Source organism: Dipodomys spectabilis, unplaced genomic scaffold (genome assembly GCF_019054845.1).
Source record: "Dipodomys spectabilis isolate Male_0828 unplaced genomic scaffold, ASM1905484v1 ptg000173l, whole genome shotgun sequence".
NCBI classification, from domain to species: domain Eukaryota; kingdom Metazoa; phylum Chordata; class Mammalia; order Rodentia; family Heteromyidae; genus Dipodomys; species Dipodomys spectabilis.
In genome coordinates, this window is record NW_024870850.1 from 1,531,563 (window position 1) to 1,555,269 (window position 23,707).

At 37.1% G+C, this 23,707-nt stretch overlaps 1 protein-coding gene and 1 pseudogene across 1 annotated transcript in view; one reads left to right on the forward strand and one right to left on the reverse strand.

Moving 5' to 3' along the window:
* Nucleotides 1-6,595, reverse strand: part of LOC122119864 (vomeronasal type-2 receptor 116-like) — a 29,113-nt gene extending 22,518 nt beyond the window's left edge. The window contains exons 1-3 of the mRNA XM_042693932.1: nt 6,504-6,595; nt 4,495-4,783; nt 1,515-2,321 (exon numbers count right to left, since the gene is read on the reverse strand). Coding sequence (XP_042549866.1) covers nt 1,515-2,321; nt 4,495-4,783; nt 6,504-6,595 — 1,188 coding nt within the window. The remainder of the gene's footprint in view (nt 1-1,514; nt 2,322-4,494; nt 4,784-6,503) is intronic.
* A 15,892-nt stretch (nt 6,596-22,487) lies between these two features.
* Nucleotides 22,488-22,983, forward strand: LOC122119767 (annotated as a pseudogene).
* Nucleotides 22,984-23,707: the final 724 nt, after the last annotated feature.

The window sequence follows — 23,707 nt, forward strand, 5'->3', positions numbered from 1 at the left end:
TCCCAGCTATTCAGGAGGGTGGTATATGAAGATTGCCATTCAAATCCAGCCTGGGCTGAAAAGTCCATGCCACGCCTACTCCGGTGGAGTCTGCTTAGCATGGGAAACCAGCTTTCAGACCTGAGAATGAGGCTTCAAAGAGACCTATCTCTGAGTATTCGGACTTCACCGAAGTCTACCTCAGAGAATGGGGCTTTATAGAGACCTATCTCTAAGTATTGGGACTTCACCGAAGTCTACCTCGGAGAATAGGGCTTCAAAGAGGCCTACTCCTGGAAAGGCTGGCAAACCCCTGGGAAAGATGTGTCTCTGCTTTTCTTTTCTTCACTGTATAAGAGTGCCTATTAATCTTTTACTGTTTCTGCTGCTCATTGTACTTACTCATGCTCAACGTTCCTTTATTCAAAGCTCTTTCTTAAGAGTGTTGACGACTCCAATATCTGATGAGTGTCTTAAAAATATGACTAACTCACCAGAGTTAAGTGCTACCCTGAAAGCCCCTCTTATGGAGGCTAATAGACAAGTCATAAGTAAATATAAAAGTATTGGGGGTTTCACGATGTCACTTCAGCAGAAGGAATTGTCTGTAAGAGATTTACAAGAAGCTGTAGGCGCGGCTAGAACAGAAAGAATGTATGGCAATTGCTGAGATAACTACTTAGGAGAAAGAACTTCCTGTTATTCTCTTTCATTTACTAAGAGACTTGCTAGATCTAGGCCTCCGTGACCTTACTATTAAAGAAGGAACAGGAAAGATCTTATGGGACAGTTAAGGCCTCTATAGAAATAAGGTAATGGTTAGTTGGTGACAAACATCGAAACCCATTATATTTCTTAGAGATAAGCTGGAAAAAAGTGCCTATCAGGCAACCAGCTGGTGACCACCCGCCCTGCAGCAAGATTGTGGAACCTTTTGCCCTTTCAGGCGACCAGCTGGTGACCACCCAAGAATGAAGCCCTGCAGCAAGATTATGTAACCTTTTGCCCTTTCTTATGGAGACTTTTTGCTATAAAAGTTTGTTATCCTCTTCATTAAATCGCACTCAGCATCCACTCCTCTTGTGTGTGAGTTGGCTGTTTGCCATCTCCTCACCTATTCCAGTTCCTCCACTAGGTGTCCTCCGTCGTCCCGACAGAGCCGGTCCGTGGCAAGTCCACAAGACTTGTCTCCAATAAATTACTCAGAAAAAAACTAGAAGTACTGGTATAGCACAAGTTGTAGAGTGCTATCCTAAGTCACAAGGGACCCAGGTAAAAGACCCTAGCCCTGATTTCAAGCCTCTGTATAAATAAAAATAATTTACATAATCATGGAATACATTTTATTTTTGTTATTGGCAAGTTTTTTTTTTCTGAAACACATTTGAATATATGTCTATAAGATCTCATAATATTCAAAAGAAAATAATTTCCTGGGTTTGGGAAAACACCTGAAACATTTAATTTCATAGAATGACATGCTCTAGGAAGTGCCTTTGCTCATGGTGTATGCCATTGAACAAAGATGAAATTACCTGTGCAGGGGAAGGCACTGTTCCTTTTCTATTTCCCATTGTGTGAACTTCTGTTTGATGAAGAAGCATCTCATGGAGAGCCTGGGCCACAGCATACACAGCATTGTATATATTGTAACCTTCTCCAAACATAGTCATGTCAAAAATACACCTAGGCAACCAATCCAAAGAGGCGTCTTGAGGACAGTTGTCCCATGTTACACAGTCAGAGTCAGCATATGAGCAATTAAATGACAGAAGCCACATTCTAGCAAGAAAAATGTCTTCTGGGTATTTGGAAGGGTTTACTGCTTTGATAAAATCTGTGACTCCAGAAACATCTACATGATGTTGTGAAAAAATAAGAGGAACATGCAATGAGCCTAGAATGAAATATTTCCTTCTCATTGTTAAATCCCACTGTGAGTTCATGATACAAACTTTGCCTTTGATTAAAAGTTGCTCAATATACACCATGAAATCTAGTAGTGATTCATTATCACCATATATAATGAGGACACTTGCTGAAGATTTATTTATCTTGCTATAAACTTCCATTAATTTGAATATACGTGATGTGTCTTTGCTTGAGATCAGTAGCTCATAGGCCACACAAACTCTGTTCTTGGTCATCTCTTCTTTCAATTCAGCAAGAACCCATGAACCATTCTCATCCTGTGAGGTCAACAGTCCTACCCAGCTCCAGCTGAAATAAAGCAGTAAGGAGACCATGGCAGTGGCTATTGATGTGTCCTTCGGGGCTATCTGATAGAGAGCAGGAAACTTGTGATGGTCACACAGAGCATGATCAAAAGGCCCCATGGTAAGCTAAAGAGAAAAAAATTGTATGCTTCATGAATGAGAAGATTATCATCCATCAAAATTTCAGGCTTCAAATATGTTAGGAACAAGTTTAAGCAGGCAGAAGGTAGGTTTTGTTTTAGTTTTGAAAAAACAATTTGTTTTTCAATTGTTGTATAATATATGAATTTACTGTTAAATGTCTCCTGATTTTTGTCATAATTTTTTTATCAATTCTTCCCATCAATGTCATCTCCACCCACTCCTCACCTTTCCTAATTCCATTTTCATTCATGTATATTGAATATTGTGTTGTTTTTGCACCCTTCCATTCCATTTTCCTCTGCCTTTTTCCATCAACACCTACTTGACTCAGACAAGATATGTTTCAGCTCTCTGGTGTTTATTTTTATTAGATAAGACACAGCATGGACTTTCACCCCTTGTATACCATACTTTCACCAGATTTCTCATATATATATATATATATCTTATATATATATATATATTTGTGTGTGTGTGTGTGTGTGTGTGTGTGTGTGTAAGAGGCTATATATATGTGTGCCATATTTATTTCATATTACATGGTTCATATTTTAAATCTAACTTTCACACATGACAGAACAAATTTCACATTTCTCAATCTGAACCTGACTTACTTCATTCAGCATAGTATCTTGCATGTCTGTGTGCATGAGTATGCAGTTACAAGTCAGTAGAGGGGCAAAAACTCATGTCCTCATTCATTTCCTTGGCTTTTCCCCTCAAGACTGGTCAATCACTTGATCCACATACTTACTTACTGCTTGTTGCTGGTTAATTGCAGATACAAAGTAACAACAGATGCTGGAGGGAATGTGGCCAGAAGGGAACCCTACTGCATTGTTGGTGGGAGTGTAAACTTGTTCAACCACTATGGAAAGCAGTATGGAAGTTCCTCAAAAGACTCCATCCACATAGAGCTCCCCTATGATCCAGCAATCCCACTTTTGGGCATTTACCCAAATGATCACAAATGAGACCATACTAAATCTACCAGCACAACTATGTTTATTGCAGCATTATTTACTATAGCTAAGATGGAACCAACCCAGATGCCCCTCAGTAGATGAATGGATCAAGAAAATGTGATACACACAGACACACAGACACAGACACACACAGACACAGACACAGACACACACACACACACACACACACACACACACACACACACATGATCCCATCAGAAAAAAATGACATTGCCCCATTTGTTAGGAAATGGAAAGACTTGGAAAAAATTATATTATGTGAAGTAAGCCAGGCCCAAAGCAACATAGGTCCCATGATTTCCCTTATTTGAAATAACTAGTATATGTCTGGGATAAGTAGAAAAGGTCAAAAGCTATGTACATATAACCAGATAAGATGAAGTTAAGCAAAGTGAACCCCAAGATAAGGACATAAGTGGCTTTTTCTTTCTTGCTATTGTTTCTAATGTATTTATTAGGTGCCATGTGATTTTTTGTTGCTTTGTATGTCCCTCCCCCATGGTATAACCCCTGTTTTCACTCTATTTGATGTTGGTATAATTTGGGGAGGGGAAGGGAAAAAACAAAATGTTTAAATAGGGATACAGGTTGACCCATTTCAACCATGAGATGTATAAGACACTATGTGGGAAAATGAACTTTACAATTGAGACCGGGGGAGGGGGGAAGGTTGTGGGAGTGTAGTTGTGGAAGTGGGAGGGAAGGGATGGTACAGGAAAAACAAAGGAGGAGGCAACCATGCTTGATAAGAAATGTATTCATTACCTTGCTCATGTAACTGTAACCTCTCTGTAGAGTATTTTCCCAATAAAAACTTATTTTAAAAAGTTTCCTACGTAGTTAGCATACAGGTGTGGGTCACCAGTACACTGCTCAACATATCTTCACACTGAAAAGTCATTTTCCATTCCCTGATTCTTTTAAAGAAAATTATTGATAAGGCTTGAAACAATAAATTATTTATTGCTCTAAGTCTTCCATCTCCTTTTCTGAACAGTGAACACACACACACACACACAAACACACACACACATCCCACTTTATATATCTTTGGGTACTTACTCTTTGGTGCAACAAAATTTGATAAGCTCATAATTCTCTTCCTTTATTCTCTTCTAGCACATGAAATATTAGATATTTTTATATCTTTCTGTACATTCTACCCTAACCTGTGGAAATCTGTAGAGTCCCAGCAATGTCCCAATTTGGTCAGAAGTCATTCCTAATGGTCCTGTCAGTACTGCTATAGACCTTCTGTCTCTCATACAGGAGTAGTTTGGAATCCTGTACTTCCCAAAGAGCCAAGTGAAGGGATTCTTGAACATTGTCCAAGCTCTGAAGTGAACATTATACATATCAAATCCCAGAGAGAAGTTGTGTAAAAGATCAGGGTTTTTGTTGATCTCCTCAACAGCAAAAGCCAAGGTCAAAACAAACTGATAGTTCTTGAAGATAAGCCTGTATAATAAGCATAGAAATTTAGGAAAAGAATTACAAAACATGTCTTTGATAGATTGAATTCTTGATTTTCTGCTAATGAATGTTAAAATATTATCCTAATTGGAATAGAATGTGAATGCAATGTCTTATGTTTGTATATAAAATTAGTTAAGGACATGAAAGGAACATGCCATGAATGAGATTCAGAAACTTAATTAAGCTGAGAGACAGCTTCCCTTCCCCCGACTATTGCATGCACCACAGCAAAAAGCTGTTGTCCATTGCATTAGGTTTTGATGAGACAGCAAATATTCTGTAAATCTTGTGTTTGAGTCACCCAGTTATGTTATGTGTTTATATGGCAGGTCAGGCTAACTAATGAATCTACAAATTAAGAATAACTTTCAGAAGCAAAATGTTCTTTATGAGAGATTATATAGTAAGCCATGCTAACAGACTCAACTTCCTGCAATATCAACCAGAACAGTAGCTAAAATATAATGTGAGGGAATTTTATTTTTATTTATTCAGCAAAACAAAAGGTATACATCCAACTCTAGTGAACTAATTATGGAGAGGGGAACATCCAATATGGATGTTAAGGAGAAAATTATAGGGAAGAATTACAATGCAATCCCAATTCCAAGGTCACCATGGTAAAATATTGTGCTCACTATTCTCTTCCCAATTTATAGATAGATAGATAGATAGATAGATTGATAGATAGATAGATAGATAGATAGATAGATAGATAGAGAAAATGAAAAGGAACAAATAGAAAGAAGTAAAAATGATCAAAGTACTTTTCATTTTACTGTTTCATGTCTTGGAGTGCCAGGTGTGTGTGTGTGTGTTTGCACGCACATGCACACACTTGCACATGTGTGCATGTGCATGCACATTCTAAAGAAATTCATATAATGAAATCAACAGACATTGTTCAAAAATGGAAACAATGAAGGCACATCGGAACTACTAATTAAAGAATTAAGTTGTTCAACATACACTGTAGGTATATGTGAAGTCTTCTAAACAGAAGAAAATAGTGACTTTGATGAAAATCTAATTGAACCACACATATGACAGAGCACTGTAAAAATGAAGATGTGTGAAAAGGTTAATCAAAAGTTGACATTAGTATTTTCAAAAAAGGAATTGTGAACAAAGATAGTGTACTATTCTTTAACATGAAAGACAATCAAATTTTTGACCATCACATCTATAGCAAGCTGTCTCATGATCTCACAAGTGAAATACATATACAGGGAAGATTCTCTAAACTATAACAGAAATGGGACTCATACGATATAGGTATGCTCTCATTTCCCTAATAACTGAGTCCTCAATAGTATCCATATAAGTCAAGAGAATGTGGCAAGAAATCTTTACAGTACTCCAGATAACATATATGTAAATTATCCACAAAGAATATTGAGCCTACGAAAGATACGCTTTAGAAATGAAGAAAGGATAAAGATGTTCCCAGAGAAACACTGTTAGGAGTACCCAAGCAATAAATGAGCTAATGACTTCAGAGAGACTTCTCAGAAGAAGAAATAATAATAGTGAATAGACATATTAAAAATGTTTAACATGGAGTTCGGAGGAAGATGGTGGAGAAGAAGCTGAAGGATAAACAAGTTCTCACATAGAAAGCAGTTTTAGTGTTCCAGTGAACAGTCCTAGCCTAGAGAATCACACCAAGTGTGCCATCACAGTACAGAGTTTGGCCAGAGACGGAAAATTCACGCAAGGAGACTGATCTAAGCATTTGCCAGTAGCTGCAGATACTGTGGCTGTGGTGGCAGCGGCTGCAGTCATAGCCACCATACCTACAGAGAGAGTCTGGGATAAAGGAGCCAGAAGCAGTGGGTGAGCAGATTTTACTCAACACCTGCAAAAACTGACAAGGAGCAGTTATCTTCATCCTACAGATTGCAGACCAGAAACGACCCAGGAACCAAGACTCTGGCATGAGTAGAACCCTGATGTCCTCAATCCTTCTCAGGGAGCAGAGGAAGGAAAGCCACCCCTCCCCCCAACACCAGAGATGTCCATCTTTGATACTGACAGAGGCCCGACTGAGCCTCACCAGCCATGTTCAGCCCCACCCAGGGGAAAGTCACCCAGCTCAGACAAAGGAAGCTCGGCCCCCGGACCAGTGACTTTCTTCACTGGGTAAATAGAGCCAGAGGCTTCCCCTCTGTACAACAGCCTAGAAAATCAATTGAAATTCAGTAAACATAAACCCTGAGAATGGCTCCAGGCTGGGTTCTGTGAGTGTCTCAGAAACTAGCCCCTCAGAGAAAAGCTAGAGTTTGCTGAAAGGCCTCAACTCTACCCAGAACCTACCCTCATCAGAGCATTTCCAAACTAGAGGAAACAGCCATCTCCCTCTTTTGTGATAATCAAAGCAGATCTCCTTCCCACTGAACTAGCCTGGGAAGAATATCACAAAATCCTGGATAAGACAGAGCATTTTTCTGCCAGCTCAAACAAACTGACTTAAGAAACTAATCAAGCCACAGGAAAACCAAACACCACTAGCAGACCAGAGACTCCACCAAGAGACTGGGTACTGACACAGGGGATATACAGGATCTTCCTATTACCCCCCCCCCCCCTCCAAAAGAAAAAAATCAAAGAACTCTTTTTTGTACCTTTAAAAAATTATTTTTAAAATTTTTCTATCTATCCTTTTTATTTTCCTCTCATAATTTTTATTTTAGGTGCATATGTGTGTGTGCTTTTTAAAAAATTTCTTCTGAACTTTTTGTCAGTTTTTTCTTTTCTTTTTTCTCTCTTCCATTCTTTCTTGCATGACTTAATTGCTATTCTGCTCATCCCCAAATATATACCAGTTGTACATTTTTAGACCTTATCCCCCATTATGTACATAGTCCAGAAATTAATTACGCAATTCACACCTTCTTAGGCTTAACTTCTTTAATAGCAGTATCATCTCTGTATACCTATATAGAGAGATATTCTCAAGTAACTAATTTTAAGAATTTTTATTTTTTATTTTTTCATGTCTCCTTTCTATCCCTACCCTCCTCTCAACCTATCCTTTCTTCTCTCAATATCATTTCTTTAGTCTTATGTAATTTATAAGTTTTTCACTTCTAAAATTCAAATTTTATCCTTCCATTTTTTCTTTCTTTTTTTTTTAAATCTCTCTCTTATCATTCTGTCCAATCCATTTCCCTCACTGAGCTTAGGACTTGGTTAAATTCACTCTCCTTTTATCTCTCCACATCCCTCTAATCCTATTTTCCCCACATTTTCCCCTAAACCTAATAATTTCTGGTTTGCCAAATTCTTCCTTGCTGTTCTTACCCATTAATCCATAGTTTGATGTTGAAAGATTGTATCTGTTGAACTAGATTGTATCTGCAGCCATTTAGACTGTGCAACTTCAGTGCTTTCGTTGATGCTTGCCTTAAAATAGTGTTCTAGCACAAAATTGGTGTTACTTTCATACTATATAGGCAGAACAAGCTGGAAAAACAAGAAAAATGGCAAGTTCAGGTATCTCAACTTCAACTCATGGTAGTCAGGTGACAGAACACTTTATGAATAATTCTGTGGAGAGTTCCCAAAAAGCTCTACAAACATTACTGGTAAACCGGGTGAATGAAAATATTGAAAACCTGCAAAGGACTCAGTGTGAGTATGATAGTGAGAAAGAGGAGGCAAACCAAAGATTAATACAGGAATCTCGTGAGCATGAGGAAGCTAGTCAAAGATTAATACATGGATTGAGTGAGCAGGTTGAGAACAGTTAGAAAGACAGGAATTGAATGAGCAGGCTGAGAACAGTCAAAGAGAAAGTTAGGAATTGCATGAGCAGGCTGAGAACAGTCAAAGAGAACTACAGGAATTGAATGAATGTGAGGAAGCTAATCAAAGAGTATGCAGGAATTGCAAGAGTGGAATGAGAATAGACAAAGATCACTAAAGGCATTATGGAATCCATTAACAAGGAGCTGAAGGAAGTCAGGGAGACCACAGAGGGAATGCTGAATGGAGCCCAATAGAAGGAATGAGAGTCCAAGGAAACCATAACCAATCAACTAAGTGATTAGAGAATAAACAGTGAACACCAAATTAAGGAAGTAAAGAAGGCCATACAAGATCTAAAACAAAGTTCCAACAAAGAATTGTAAGCAATCAAAGCTGACCAATTAGAAGGAAAAGAAATTTAAAAAAAGTAGAAAGTCTTGACAGTAGGTTAAACCATGCAGAAGATCAAATCTCGGAGATTGAAGACAGCCTAGCTATTATAGAGAAAGAACATACAACTATCCAAGACAAATCCAAGAGATATGATAGATCCATTCAACATTTGGAAAACACCATCAGAAGGCCTTATCTGAGGATAATGGGTGCACAGGAGAACCTGGAGGCAGAAGTTAATGGTCTAGGAAATTTGTTTAACAGGATCCTACCAGAGAACTTCCCAAACATGCAAAAAGATAGGCCTATTCAAATACAAGACATTTTTAGAACCCCAAATAGACCAGACTAGAACAGGACATCCCACCATCACATTATAATCTGCACAGGATCAATTCAGACCAAGGAAAAGATCTTTAAAGCTGTCAAGGAGAAAAGATCAATCACCTACAAAGGGAAGCCAATTATAATCACCTCAGATTTCTCATTAGAGACAAAGCAAGAACAGCCTGGAATGATATATGACATACCCTATTGACAAACAACTCTTAACAAAGAATACTGTACCCAGCTAAACTCTCCCTCACAACTGAAGGTCAAATAAAAACCTATCATAGCAAAGAAAAACTGAAGCAATATGTATCCACCAAACCAACCGTACAAAAGATACTTAAAGATTTCCTACACATAGAAAACCAAAAAGACCACAATAAAGGCCAAGAAACTGCACCCAAACTGAGAATCCAAGAACCATAGGAAGAACCCAGTTGTGGCAGCCCATAAGAAGGTGGATATCATGGCAGTAACTACCAAATACCTCTCAGTCCTAACTCTCCACATTAACAGATTTAACTCTCCAATTAAGCGACATTGACTAGTTGGATTGAAAAGCAAGACCCTTCTATCTGCTGTTTTCAGGAGTCACACTTTGCCCATAAAAACAAACATTTTGAAAGTAAAAGGCAGGAACAAAATCTACCAAGCAAACAGCTCCCATAAACAGGCGGGAGTTGCAATCCTAATATCAGATAAAATAGACTTCAAATTAAAATTAGTGAGAAGAGATAAAGAAGGTCGCTACATACTAATTAAGGGATCTCTCCTTCAGGGGGATATTACAATTCTAAATATCTATTTGCCAACAATGAAGCACCCAAATTCATCCAAGAAACACTACTTTTCCTCAAATTTCACAAAGATCCAAAGACATTAATTATTGTGGACTTTAACACACCACTATCCCCACTAGATAGATCAACTCGGCAAAAACTCAACAGGGAAACCGCAGATCTAAACAACTGCATAGATCAATTAGATTTAACAAACTTCTAACGAATATTTCACCCAGCAGCATCAGAATACACGTTTTTCTCAGCAGCATATGGAACATTTTTCCAAAATAGACCACATTTAGGTCAAAAAGCAAACGTCCAAATTCAGAAACATTGAAGTTATGCCTTGCATTCTCTCAGACCACAAGGGAATAAAATTAGAACTCAGCACCAAAAGCCACTAAAGAAGGTACTGTAACAACAAGACTGAGGCTGAACAACAAACATTTGAATCACCAGTTTGTCATGGAAGGGATTAAAAAGGAAATTCAAATGTTCATGATATTCAACAAAAATGAACACACAAATTACCAGCTCCTCTGGGACACAGCAAAGGCAGTACTCGGAGGCAATTTTATAGCTCTGAGTTCCTACATCAACAAATTTTAGAGATATAAAACCAACAATGTGACACCTGAACCTCCTTGAAAAAGAGCAGCAAGATAAATCCCAATCCAGTAGATGGAGAGAAATAATTAAAATAAAATCAGAATTATTATTATTTTTACTGTAAAAATAACATAGAGGGGTTAAAATTGCATGGGCAAGATAGTGAGTACATTTTTTATCAAGCATTGTTGCCTCCTCATTTGTTACCCCATACCATACCTTCCCCTCTCCACCCTCCCACCCCTATACCCCCTACCACCACTACCCCTACGCCCCACACACCCCAAAGTAGTAAAGCGCATTTTTTTGATTAGACAAATTAGAATCCAAAAATAATAGAAGGAATCAACAAAACAAACAGTTGGTTCTTCGAAACTATTAATAAAATTGACAGACCCTTAGCAAATCTTATCAGAAAAAGAAGAGAACACACCCAAATAAATAAATTAGAATGGAAACATCACCAGAGAAACAACCAAGATTCAGAACATTATAAGGATATACTTCTCAAACCTTTATGATAATAAGTTTGAGAACTTGGCAGAAATGGACCATTTCCTAGCAAATATCGACATGCCACAACTAAACCAAATGAGGTAAACCATCTTTTTTTTTTCCAGGGCTGAAGACCGAACCCAGGGCCTTGTGCGTGCCGGGCAGGCGCCCTTCCGCTGGGCTAAACCCCCAGGCCCCGAGGTAAACCATCTTAACTGGCCAATATCAAGCATTGAAATAGAAACAGCAATAAGAGAACTTCCATCTAAGAAAAGCCCAGGACCAGAGGGTTTTACAGTGAAATTCTATACGGCATTAAAAGCAGAGCTCACACCAATACTCCTCCAACTCTTCAATGAAATTGAAAGAGAAAGTAAACTACCAAATGCATTCTATGAAGCCATCGTAACTCTCAACCGTAAACCAGGCAGAGACTCAAAAAAGAAAGAGAACTTTAGACCCATTTCTTTGATGAACATTGATGCAAAACTTCTCAAAAAATTTTTGGCCAAGCGACTTCAACAATTCATCCAAAAAATCATACACCGTGAACAAACAGGATTCATTTCAGGGATGCAAAGCTGGTTCAATATATGCAAATCAATTACTATAATTGATCATATCAACATGAACAAGGATAAGAACCACATGGTTATCTCAATAGATGCAAAAATAGCATTTGACAAGATCCAACATCCCTTTATGATGAAGGTTCTGGAAAAACTAGGAATCCAAGGAACATTCCTCAATACAATAAAAACTGTATAAGACAACCCTACAGCCAGCATTATACTTAATGGTAAAAAAAATAAAGCCATTTCCTCTTCACTCAGGAATGAGACAAGGATGTCCATTCTCTCCACTTCTCTTCAATCTAGTATTAGAATGTCCAGCTACAGCAATAAGACAAGACGTAAACATAAAAGGGATCCAAATAGGGAAAGATGAAGTAAAACTTCCCCTTTGCAGATGACATGATATTGCATTTAAAGAAATCCACTGATTCCTCTCCCAAATTACTCAAGCTGATTTATAACTTTGGCAAAGTAGCAGGGTATAAAATTAACCTTCAAAAATCAATGACTTCTCTGTATGCCAACAATGAGAAAAGTGGGGTTGAAATCAGGAAAGTAACTCCATTCGTAATAGCCCCACAAAAATAACATACCTAGGAATTAACTTAACCAAAGAAGTGAAGGAACTCTATGATGAAAACTTTTAAAACCTGAAAAAGGAAATCAAAACAGGACTTAGATAGTGGCAAAACCTCCCATGCTCCTGGATTGGAAGGATAAAAATCATGAAAATGGCAATACTTCCCAAAGCTATCTACAAATTCAATGAGATGCCTATCAATATTCCAACTTCATTCTTCAAGGAAGTAGAAGAGGCAATCCAAAAATTCATATGGAACAATAAAAGACCCCGACTAGCAGAAATGATCCTTAAAATAAAGAATTGTGCTGGAGGAATATCAATAACAAATTTCAAACTCTATAAAGCCATAGTAATCAAAACAGCGTGGTACTTGCAAAAGAACAGACCTCAGGACCAATGGAATAGAATTGAAAACCCAGAAATGAACCAACAGACGTATAGCCATCTAACCTTCGATAAAGGAGCTAAAAATAATAGAATGGAAGAAAGACAGCCTCTTCAGTAAATGGTGCTGGCAAAACTGGTTAATCACTTGTAGAAAACTAAAGCTAGAACCTTATATATCACCCTGCAACAGAATCAACTCCAAGTGGATCAAATACTTCGGAGTCAAAGCAGGCACTCTGAAAACATTACAGGATGGAATAGGAGAAACCCAAGGTCTTCTTGGAACAGGCTGAAATTCTCTTAAAAGAGACCCAGAAACAGAACAAATCAAAGAAAGGTTGGACAAATGGGATTGCATGAAGTTGCAGAGCTTCTGCATGGCAAAGGACATAGCTAGCAAGATCAATAGAAAGCCCACGGATTGGGAGAAGATCTTCACTAGGCATACAACAGAAAAGGGTCTCATATCTAAAATATACGTGTGACTCAAAAATTAAATCCCCCAACAACAAATCCTCAAAGAAACAACTGCACAGTAAATAAGTGGGCTAAAGACTTAAAGAGAAACTTCTCTGAAGAAGAAAGAAGGATGGCCAATAGACACATGAAGAAATGCTCAACCTCTCTAGCCATAAAAGAAATGCAAATCACAACAACAGTGAAATACCACCTCACCCCAGTTAGAATGGCTATAATGAAGAATTCTAATAACTACAGATACTGGAGGGAACTCTACTGCATTGTTGGTGGGAGTGTAAACTTGTTCAACCACTTTGGAAAGCAGTATGGAGGTTCCTCAAAAGACTCCACATACAGCTCCCCTATGACCGAGCAATCTCACTTTTGGCCATTACCCAAATGATCACAAACAAGACCGTACTTAAAGCTACCAGCACAACTATGTTTATTTCAGCATTATTTACCATAGCTAAGATATGGAACTGACTCAGATGCCCCTCAGTAGATGAATGGATTAAGAAAACGTGGTATATATACACAATGGAATTCTATGCCTCCATCAGAAAGAATGACATTGTCCCCTTTGTTAGGAAGTGGAAAGACTTGGAAAAAATCTTAAATAAAGTAAGCTAGGCCCAAAGAAACCCAAGTTCCATGGTTTCCCTTATTTGCCATAACAGTATGTCTGAGACAAGCACTATAGGTCAGATAAGTTGATTTTAGGTAAAATGAACCCCAAGATACGTATTCAAATGTTTTTCTTTCTTGCTATTGTTCCTAACATGTTTATAAGATGATTTCTTTGTTGCTTTGTATGTTCCTCCCCCACGATACAAGCCCTGCTTTCATTGTATTTGATGTTGGTATAATTTGTGGAGGGTAAGGGCAAAAACAAACCTTTTAAATATTGATGCAGGTGGACCCATTGCAACAATGAGATGTACAAGTCGTTATGTCGAAAAAGAAACTTTACAACTTTGGTAGGAGGGGGGGTAGAGGGGTGTTGGTAGATGGGAAGGGATAGGAAGGGGAAACAAAGGAGGCGGCAACAATACTTGATAAGAAATGTACACATTACCTTGATCATGTGATTGTAACCACTCTATATGTTGTTTTTACAATAAAATCTTAAAAAACAGAAATTACTGGGAATGGTCAGAAGAGGTTTTTGTTTGTTTATTTCTTTTACTTTTTTGCCATTTTATCTACCTCTTGTATTTTTATGAATATGTTTTTGTGAGGGAATGGGGCACAGAAATTGTGGAACAAAGTGTGAACAAATGGAACAAATTGGAACTTGTGGCTCGGAATTGGAAGGAAACATAGCAAGGGAAGGGTTGACATTGTTCCAAAAGAAATGTACTCTTACTTAGGTAACTGTAACCCCACTGTACATTATCTTTATAATAGAAAATACAATACATGAAAGGACAAAAAAGCAGTGGAATAAGACAGCCCCCCAAAAAGCATAATCATCCATCATATATCATACCAAACAGAGTTTAATCAAAGCAACCAAATGTGACAAGTTTGTAATGTAATGATGGAAGGATCAAATCAACAAAATGACATAACATTTGTAAATGTATATTAATACACTATCCAGGCACTTAACTGCATTTAAGCACCCTTTGAGATAGTCCTCAATATAATAATATTTGACTATTTTCTGTAGAGATCATGTATAGAGAAAATCAACATGGAGGTATCAGAATTGAATTTCACCTTTGATTAGATGAGACTCACATTCACCTATAGAACATTGCATCCAACGTCTGACTAAACCATCTTTCATCAACATACTGAGCATTTGATCTCCAGGCGATATCATGGGATAACACACAAAACCAGTCACATGTTAAAATATTAGCCTCAGTTGAGATGGAATATGAATGTAGTGTAAGGACATGAAGGGAGTATGGTTTTCTACCCTTATGTATACCATACTTTAGTCAGCTTGATTATACACACACACACACACACACACACACACACACACACATACATATATATATATGTAAATGGCCATGTGTGTGTCCTATATTTTTTATACTACATGCTCACATTTTAGATCTAACTTTTTTGCATATGAGAGTAAACATTTCCACTTCTCATTCTAAGCTAGACTTGTTATACTCAACATAATATCTTGTGTGTGTGTATGTGCGCGCGCACACATATGTGTGTGTGCTTATGTTTGTGTGCATGTGCATGCTGGTATAGGGGCACAAACTCAAGGTCAAAGACTTGCTTGGCTTTTTACCTCAAGGCTTGTACTCTACCACTTGGGCCACACATTCGCATCCTGCTTTTTGTTGGTTAATTGGAGATGTTTCTTGAGTAGCTAGGATTTCAGGTGTGAGTTACCAGTCCTCTGCTCCTCAGATCACACCTCAAAGTCATTTTCCATTTCCTCATTTTTAAAAAGAAAATTATTGGTAAGACTTGAAATAATAAATAATACACTTGTTAGTCTAATTCTTCTATCTCTTTTCCCAAACTGTAGGAATATACATAACCCACTATCTTGGAGTAGTTACTTTTTGATACCATAAAATTTGATAGGCTCATAAATCCAGGCTCTTCCTATCATTCTCTTCTAATACCTAAAATGGCACCAAATTATCCATATTTGTATCCCTCACCTGTGGAAATCTGTAGAGTTGCAGCAATGTCCCAATGTGAGCAGATGTTACTCCTAGTGGTCCTGTAAGCACTGCTGTAGACCTGCTGTCTCTCATGCAGGAGTAATTTGGAATCTTATGCTCCCCAAAGAGACAAATGAAGGGATTCTTAAATACTCTCCAAGCTCCAAATTGAACATCATAGACATCAAATCCCAGTGTCAAGTTATGTAAAATATGAGGGTCTTTGTTGATCTCCTCAATAGCAAAAGCCAAAGCCAACACAAACTGATAGTTCTTGAAGACAAACCTGCATAATGAGCATAGAAATTAGGAGTATTTCAAAACTTATGACTTTGCTGCATTGAATGCTTGCTTCTTTGCTAATGAACATGTTAAAATATTAGCCTCAGTTGAGATGGAATATGAATGTAGTGTAAGGACATGAAGGGAGTATGTCATGAATGAGATTCAGAAATGTATGTAAGCCAAGAGAGAGAATGACTTTTTCCCACTGCCACATACACCACAACAAAAAGATGGTGTCTCTTAAACATGAATTAGGCTTTCATGAAACATCAAATATTCTGTTTCCTTTGTTATAAGATAATAGCTTCATCTGTTTGAAAAATAAATATTGTGCTTTTAAGTACCCAATTTATGTTATGTGTTTATATGGCAAGATAGGCTAGCTAGTGTTCAATTTAAGAGCATGTTTCAGAAGCAAAGTGTCCTTTAAGGAAGATTCTATACCAAGCTGTGCTTACAGACCCAACATATTGAACAGCCAGGGCAGGAAAGACCATGTGACTCTTATCTCCAATAAACCACCAGAAAACCAGTAGTTGCACTGTAGCTCAAGTGGTAGAGCACTAGCCTTGAACTGAAGAGCTGAGGGACAGTGCGCAGGCCTAGAGTTCAAGCCCCAGGACTGACCAAAACAAAAACAACAACAACAAAAAACAAAAATGTTTTGTTAAATTTTGACAACAGTATTTTAGAAAAGCAAATATTCATGTTTTGGGGATTCAGTAACTGGGTGACAGTGGAAGTAAGCATCAATAAGTTATAAATGAATTTATTGAAGTATAAGAGACTCAATGGAGGACACAATTAGTGTAATTCTTTAGAAATATAAAGTCAAAGCCCAACAAAATGTGCACTAGGAATGTGTTGGGGGGGTAAGAAAGAAGAAGAGGGATAGAAGTATGAATGGGGAAATGAGAAGAATGTAAAAAGAATGCATTGTATAGGCCACAGTACTGAGAAAACTGAGAAGGGATGGGTAAAGAGGGCATATTAAATGTATGACAAGGATCAATATATATATATATATATAAATTTCTTTGTTAAATGACAAAAATTCAATACATAATCTAAAAGTAAGAAAAGTGAAGGAAGAGGTGGTGTGGGAGGAGTTGGTAAGAATGTTAAAAGGGATACATTGGTCAAGAGGCAATGTATTAATAAACTCTTATGTTGAATATCAATTCCACTATACTAGTATCTAAAGAAAATAAGATTTAAAATATGTATAAAACCTATTGGTAAGAGTGGCCATACAACTGATCTGAAAATATTCTAATCTAGTAAATATGCTATACAAATTGTAAGGATAATTCTTCTGAGGGGAAAAATTATTAATAAATGTAGTGATTACTATAGGAAAAATGTAAAGTTGGATATCTAATATTACAAATGAGGGGAGGAATACAAAGCAGTTACAGTTTTCATGTGTATGATTTAATATTGTATCTTAAAATATTAAAGGGAAAACTCTTTAAAATATAATGAAAAAAATGTTAGGTGATATGACAAAATTAACAGGACTTAAGAAACAAAGAACTTCCACTCATCTGGTCGAACCACTACTAAATATCCCCATGCTGCTGATCACATGTATGGTGTATATGTGTACACCATTATATGTTATAGACCGTGATAGATAAATTGCTCCAGGAAAGTTAGAATGAGCTTGTGACTTTAAATGAGCATCATTATTCCACAATACTGTGAAATTTGGGAAATTATGTAATCACTTAATCACAATTAAAAAAAAAAAGCACCAGAAAACTAGAAGTGACGCAATGGCTCAAGTGGTAGAGCATGAGCCTTGAGCTGAATTGTTCAGGGACAGCTCCCAGGTCTACAGCTCAAGCCCCATGACTGACAAAGAGAGAGAGAGAGAGAGAGAGAGAGAGAGAGAGAGAGAGAGAGAGAGAGAGAGAGAGATCTTTCATGTGATTGTTTCTAACATATTTATAAGATTATGTCTTTGTTGCCTTGTATGTCCCTCCCCCATGGTACAACCCCTGTTTTCACTATATATGATGTTGGTATATGTGGAGGGGAAGGGAAAAAACAAATTGTAAAAACAGGGATATAGGAGGACCCATTGCAACAATGAGATGTACAAGTCGTTATGTCGAAAAATGAACTTTACAACTTTGGTGGGGGAGGATGGGGGTGGGGGGTGGGGGGGGAAGGATACGAAGGGAAGGGGAAACAAAGCAGGAGGCTACAATGCTTGATAAGAAATGTGCTCATTATCTTACCCACGTAATTGTAACCCCTCTGTACAGTATTTCCACAATAAAAATATATTAAAAAAAATAAAAAAAGAAAAGCACAAAAAATATAATGAAAAGATTTCATTATAGCATTTCTGTACATTCACTTACAGATTTGAGCATAACCCTCTACTATTTGTGCATATTTTCTCTTTTTCTTTCATCCTCCCCAAGATGAATTGTTGTCATCCTTCCAAAAGAGCTTGTTGCAATCTGTTTTAAACCCTCTAAGTACCACAAAATCCATAACAGACTAATAGAAATTCCTAATCCAGAAATCCATGTTCTCCACTATTGAACTCAATAGCCACTGAAGTCTCTAAAAGGAAAGAAAGTGTGGGAGAAGCTCCAAAAAACCTGGAAAACAAGTTACATAAAGGCAGTTGTGAGATGTGATCTGTCAATAATGACTGTGATGGAAATGCAGGAAAATCTGTCAATAATGAATGAAAACTCGAGGCCAAATGATTTATTGATTCCAAGAAACTCAATTCTTCATCAATGTTCCTCAATGACTGGAAGAAAGGAATGTAAGCCAGATGCAGAGAAACATGTTTTCCCTCATTGTAGTAGAATGTGAATAAAAACCCCACTGGGACATGGTATATTTTACACGTGTCTAGCCATTCTGCAAAATGAGAACAAGGGAGAATATCCTTAGGAGAGGAATGCAAAGGCACAATACCTATGTGCATCTGATCATATAAAATAATATTCATTGAAATAAACTCCAGGAAATGGAATCTAGGGATTCTTTTTCTTTGTTGCTCTTTTGTTTTATCTTTTTTTGTTGTTGTTGTTGTTCATTTATTTGGGGGAAAGAATGAGGACACAAAATGGGTGAAAGGAAGAACAAGTGCAACAGCAGTTCTCATTAGACACTATATGCAAAATGTACAATACAACTTGTGGGTGAGAATGGGAGGGAAAAATAGAGTGAGGAAAGAGTGACAATGGTCAAAAAGCAAATTACCCTTTATCTAACTTACATAACTGTAATCAGCCTGTACATCGCCTTTCTAATAATATACAATGTGTGTAAAAAGGAATGCAATAAATCAGTCCATGCAAATGAAAGACAAAAGAAATCAGAAGTATCCATCAGAAATCACATCAAAAATAGGCTTCAATCAAAGCAGCAAAATGTGACAAGTTTGCAATGCAATGATGAAGGGACCAAATCAACAAGATGACATAGCAATTCTTAATGAATATTGACAGACAATCCAAACATTTAACTATACTTAGGCAAACTTTAAAATAGTCCTCGACACAATAAAAGCTGAAGATTTTATGGAGAGATCATCGAGAAGACCAACAGGGAGGTACTGGAATTCAGTTTCACCCTTGACAAGGTGAGCTTCGCATACACCTACATAGCAGTTTCACCCAAAGTCTGAATAAATCATCTTTTGTGAACCTACTGAGAATTTTCCAGGAAAGAGCATGGGATAGGAAACAAAACTAACCATATATTTAAAATATTGAGTCTCTCATGCACATATGCAGATAACATAAGAAAAAAACAGAAAATATGCACATAATCTTAGAAATGAATTATTTTTCAACCATGTATAAATAAATTATTCAAGTTAATTAAATGATCAGCACGATTAAATGAATTGTTTTTTGAGGCAAATTTCCTTGCAAAAGCACAGAATATCAGAATCCGTCGATATAGAAAAAGGAGGAAAAAATGAAATTGTAAGGCTCTTTGCTTAAATCAAGAGTGCAGATACTGTACTAAAGGCCCTACATTGCATCTCTAGAAACTAGGAAAATAAATCCCAACTCAGTAGAAGGAGTTGAAATAATCAGTAGAAGAAAAAATATCAGAGAAAAAAACACAATAGTATTCAATAAGGCAAAGAGGAGGTTCTACATAAATGACATGGTGATCAGACTGAATCAAAATCATTAACAATCAGAGGGTAAAGCAACAAAAGTACATATATCAACACAAACCTCCCACAATTCTGGATGTAAGAATCAGCATGGTGAAAATAATCATTTTTACTGAAAAATCATCTCCAGATTCAGTGCAGTTTCCATCAAAATTCCCCATCACTTTCTTTACAGAAATAGACCATGGAAGACTAAATTTATATATAAAAAAGTAAATCCTCCATTAGCCAGAGCTATAATTAGGCACAAGAATAATACTGAAGTATCATTGTATCTGTTTTTCTATACTGTGGTGCCATAATAGCAGAAAAAAAACAGACACATGGATCAAAGAAATATAAGACCAAGAAGTAATTGCAAACAACTATAGATATCTGATTCTTGGAGAAGTTGCCAAACAATACAGAGCCTAAAGATGGCACCCTTAGTATGGAGTGGCACTGTGAAACTGGGTTTCCATTTGCACACTGAGACTAAGCTCTATCTTTCAACTTGAATTTTTTTTAACTTAAAATTGGTCAGTTCTTAATAGAGCCTGGAACTTTACAAGTAATAGAGAAAATGGAAGGAAACCTACATACATAGGTAACAAATAGAACTCAAACCAGACAGCAAGAATTAGGCTCTGGATTTAACTAAGTTGTAGAATACTTTGTCTCATTCCCAAGGCACTAAATTGCACTCCCAGCACTGGAAATGTAAAGTAGTTGTGGTTTTATCCAATTAAAAAGCTTTGGCACAATGAAAGAAATGGTGGAATAGCCAAATGCATTGTTAAATATCTTGCTAGCTATTCATCGCCCAGAGGAATAATACCATATTGGAAAACAACTTAATCACCAGTAGGATAATCCAATCAAGGAATAGACAATTTAAAAATGAAAAAGTATAAATGGAAAATCAATAAAGAATGAAAGGTTCAATCATCTGAGCAATCAGGAAAATACAAATCAGTTATAAATGGGTTGCTTACCAACCCAGACACAGATTGCAGTTTTGGTGATGTTATATGAAACTTAAAGATTGGATATTCAAAAGCTATGTACATATGACCATATAAGATGATGTTAAATGAAATGAACCCCAAGATAGGGACACATGTGTTTTTTTTTCCTTCTTGCTATTGTTGCTAACGTGTTTATAATGTACAATGTTTGTACATTAAAAATGTACAACGTTTATTTCTTTGTATGTTCCTCCTCTGTGGCATAACCCCTGTTTTCACTGTATTTGATGTTGGTGCCCTGCATCTTGTATATACACTTCTCTAATTTGGGGAGGAGAAGGGAAAACACAAAATGCTTAAATAGGCATACAGGTTGACCCATTGTAATAATGAGATGCACAAGATATTATGTTGAAAAACAAACTTTACAATTTAGGTGGGGGAGGGAATGTACTTGTGGAGATGGAAGGGAAGGGATGGTAGGGGAAAAACAAAGGAGGAAGTAAAAATGCTTGATAGGAAACGTACTCATTACCTTGCTCACGTAACTGTAACCCCTTTGTTCAGTATTTTTACAATAAAAATGTATAAAAAAGATTGGAGATTCCTCAAGAAATTGAAACTACCTGCACTGGTGGCTCATGCTTGCAATCCTAGCTGAACAGGAGGCTGAGAGGCAAGGATCTTGAGTCAAAGCCAGCTGCAGCAGAGCAGTCCATGACACTTTATCTCCAGTTAATCAACAATAAACTAGAAGTGGATGTGTAGATAAGTGATAGAGCATCAGCCTTGAGAAAAAAAGCCAATCCAGAGTGCAAAGCAAGCTAGTCACCATGGCTACTGCCTCTAATTCTAGCTCTTTCAGGACTCTGAAAATGAGCAGAAGAAATGACAGATATGGCAGAGTGAAAATGGATGAGGGATAAGATATAAAAATGGTCATAAATATAGTGAGTGAACACTACTCAAAGTATGAGACATGCATGGTGGAACTTCAATATGAACCAGAGAATTGACACAAGCACCATATTGTGTAACAATTGAGAAACATAGCTGTAACATCAGTGGTTGCAGAGTTCAGTCAGATCTCTCAGCTCTCTAATTACCATGCTCCATTTGTCTACAAGAAAGTCTTAGTGGATAAATATTGCTATCCATAGCCAATAACATGCATAAAATTTTACTATCCTAAACCAGACTTCATTTCATATCTGTGGGTAAATAAGAAACATCCATCAACTCTTTTCCTCCTTGGCTGTCCGAAGATCTGCTGCCATCATGAATGAGACAGTAACTATCCGGACCAGGAAGTGCATGACCACCCGACTACTTTAGAGAAAGCAGATTGTCATTGATGTCCTTCACCCTGGAAAGGCAACAGTACCTAAGACAGAAATTCGTCGAAAACTTGCCAAAATGTACAAGACCACACCCAATGTCATCTTTGTATTTGGATTCGGAACCCATTTTGGTGGTGGCAAAACAACTGGATTTGACGTGATTTATGATTCTTTGGATTATGCAAAGGAAAATGAGCCCAAACACAGACATGCAAGACATGGCCTGTATGAAAAGAAAAGACCTTGAGGAAACAGCGAAAGGAATGCAAAAACAGAACTTAGAAAGTTAGAGCGACTGCAAAAGCCAATGTTGGAGCTGGCAAGAAGTGAGCTGGAGATTGGATAACAGCCAAAGGAATAAAGATCCTGGACTGACTAGACCTGTGGTGATGACGAATTTTTCAGAAAGGGATTAATAAACTGTAAAAGCCTTCCAAAAAAGAAAAAGAAACATCCATTGGCTGAAAGCATAATACTCAATGTGTTTATACTAGCACAGTAACAAAAGTACTCAAACATTTTGGGAAATTAAAAGAATGAAAATCAGCTAAACATGGTTAAATAGCAGAGAATAAAAAGAATAAACTAAGCCAGGCATTAGTGATTCACATATGTATTCTTAGATACTTAGGAGACTAAGATCTGAGGGCAGTGTTTTGAAGCCAGCTTGGGCAGGGATGTCTGTATGTCTCTTATCTTCATTAATCACCAGAAAGTGCCAGAAGTGGAGATGTGGCTCAAATGCTAGGGCACTAGCCTTCAGCAAAACAGATTAGTGACAGTTCCCAGGACCACCACAAAAGAAAGAAAGAAAAACACACCAGTGACATATAAGACAAGGGCATATATATATATATATGATATATAAAAGAAGGTAAATATATATGTATATATACATATAAATGTATAATACATGTATACATACATATATACACATATATATTTATCTTCTATAGCAGGGAAGAGGTTAATTCCTGTCCTATGATCTCTGCTCTCATCTTTGGGCAGCTACATTAGCCTATACTTGTCATAGTAGCACTTGAGAAGAAGTGCAAATGATAAAAATAATGACAGTTTCCCTTACAGTAAGAACCAGATAGTTTGCTAGAATTTCTTGAAGTTTTTCACAGTCATTTTTCTGTTATCTTTATTGGCTAT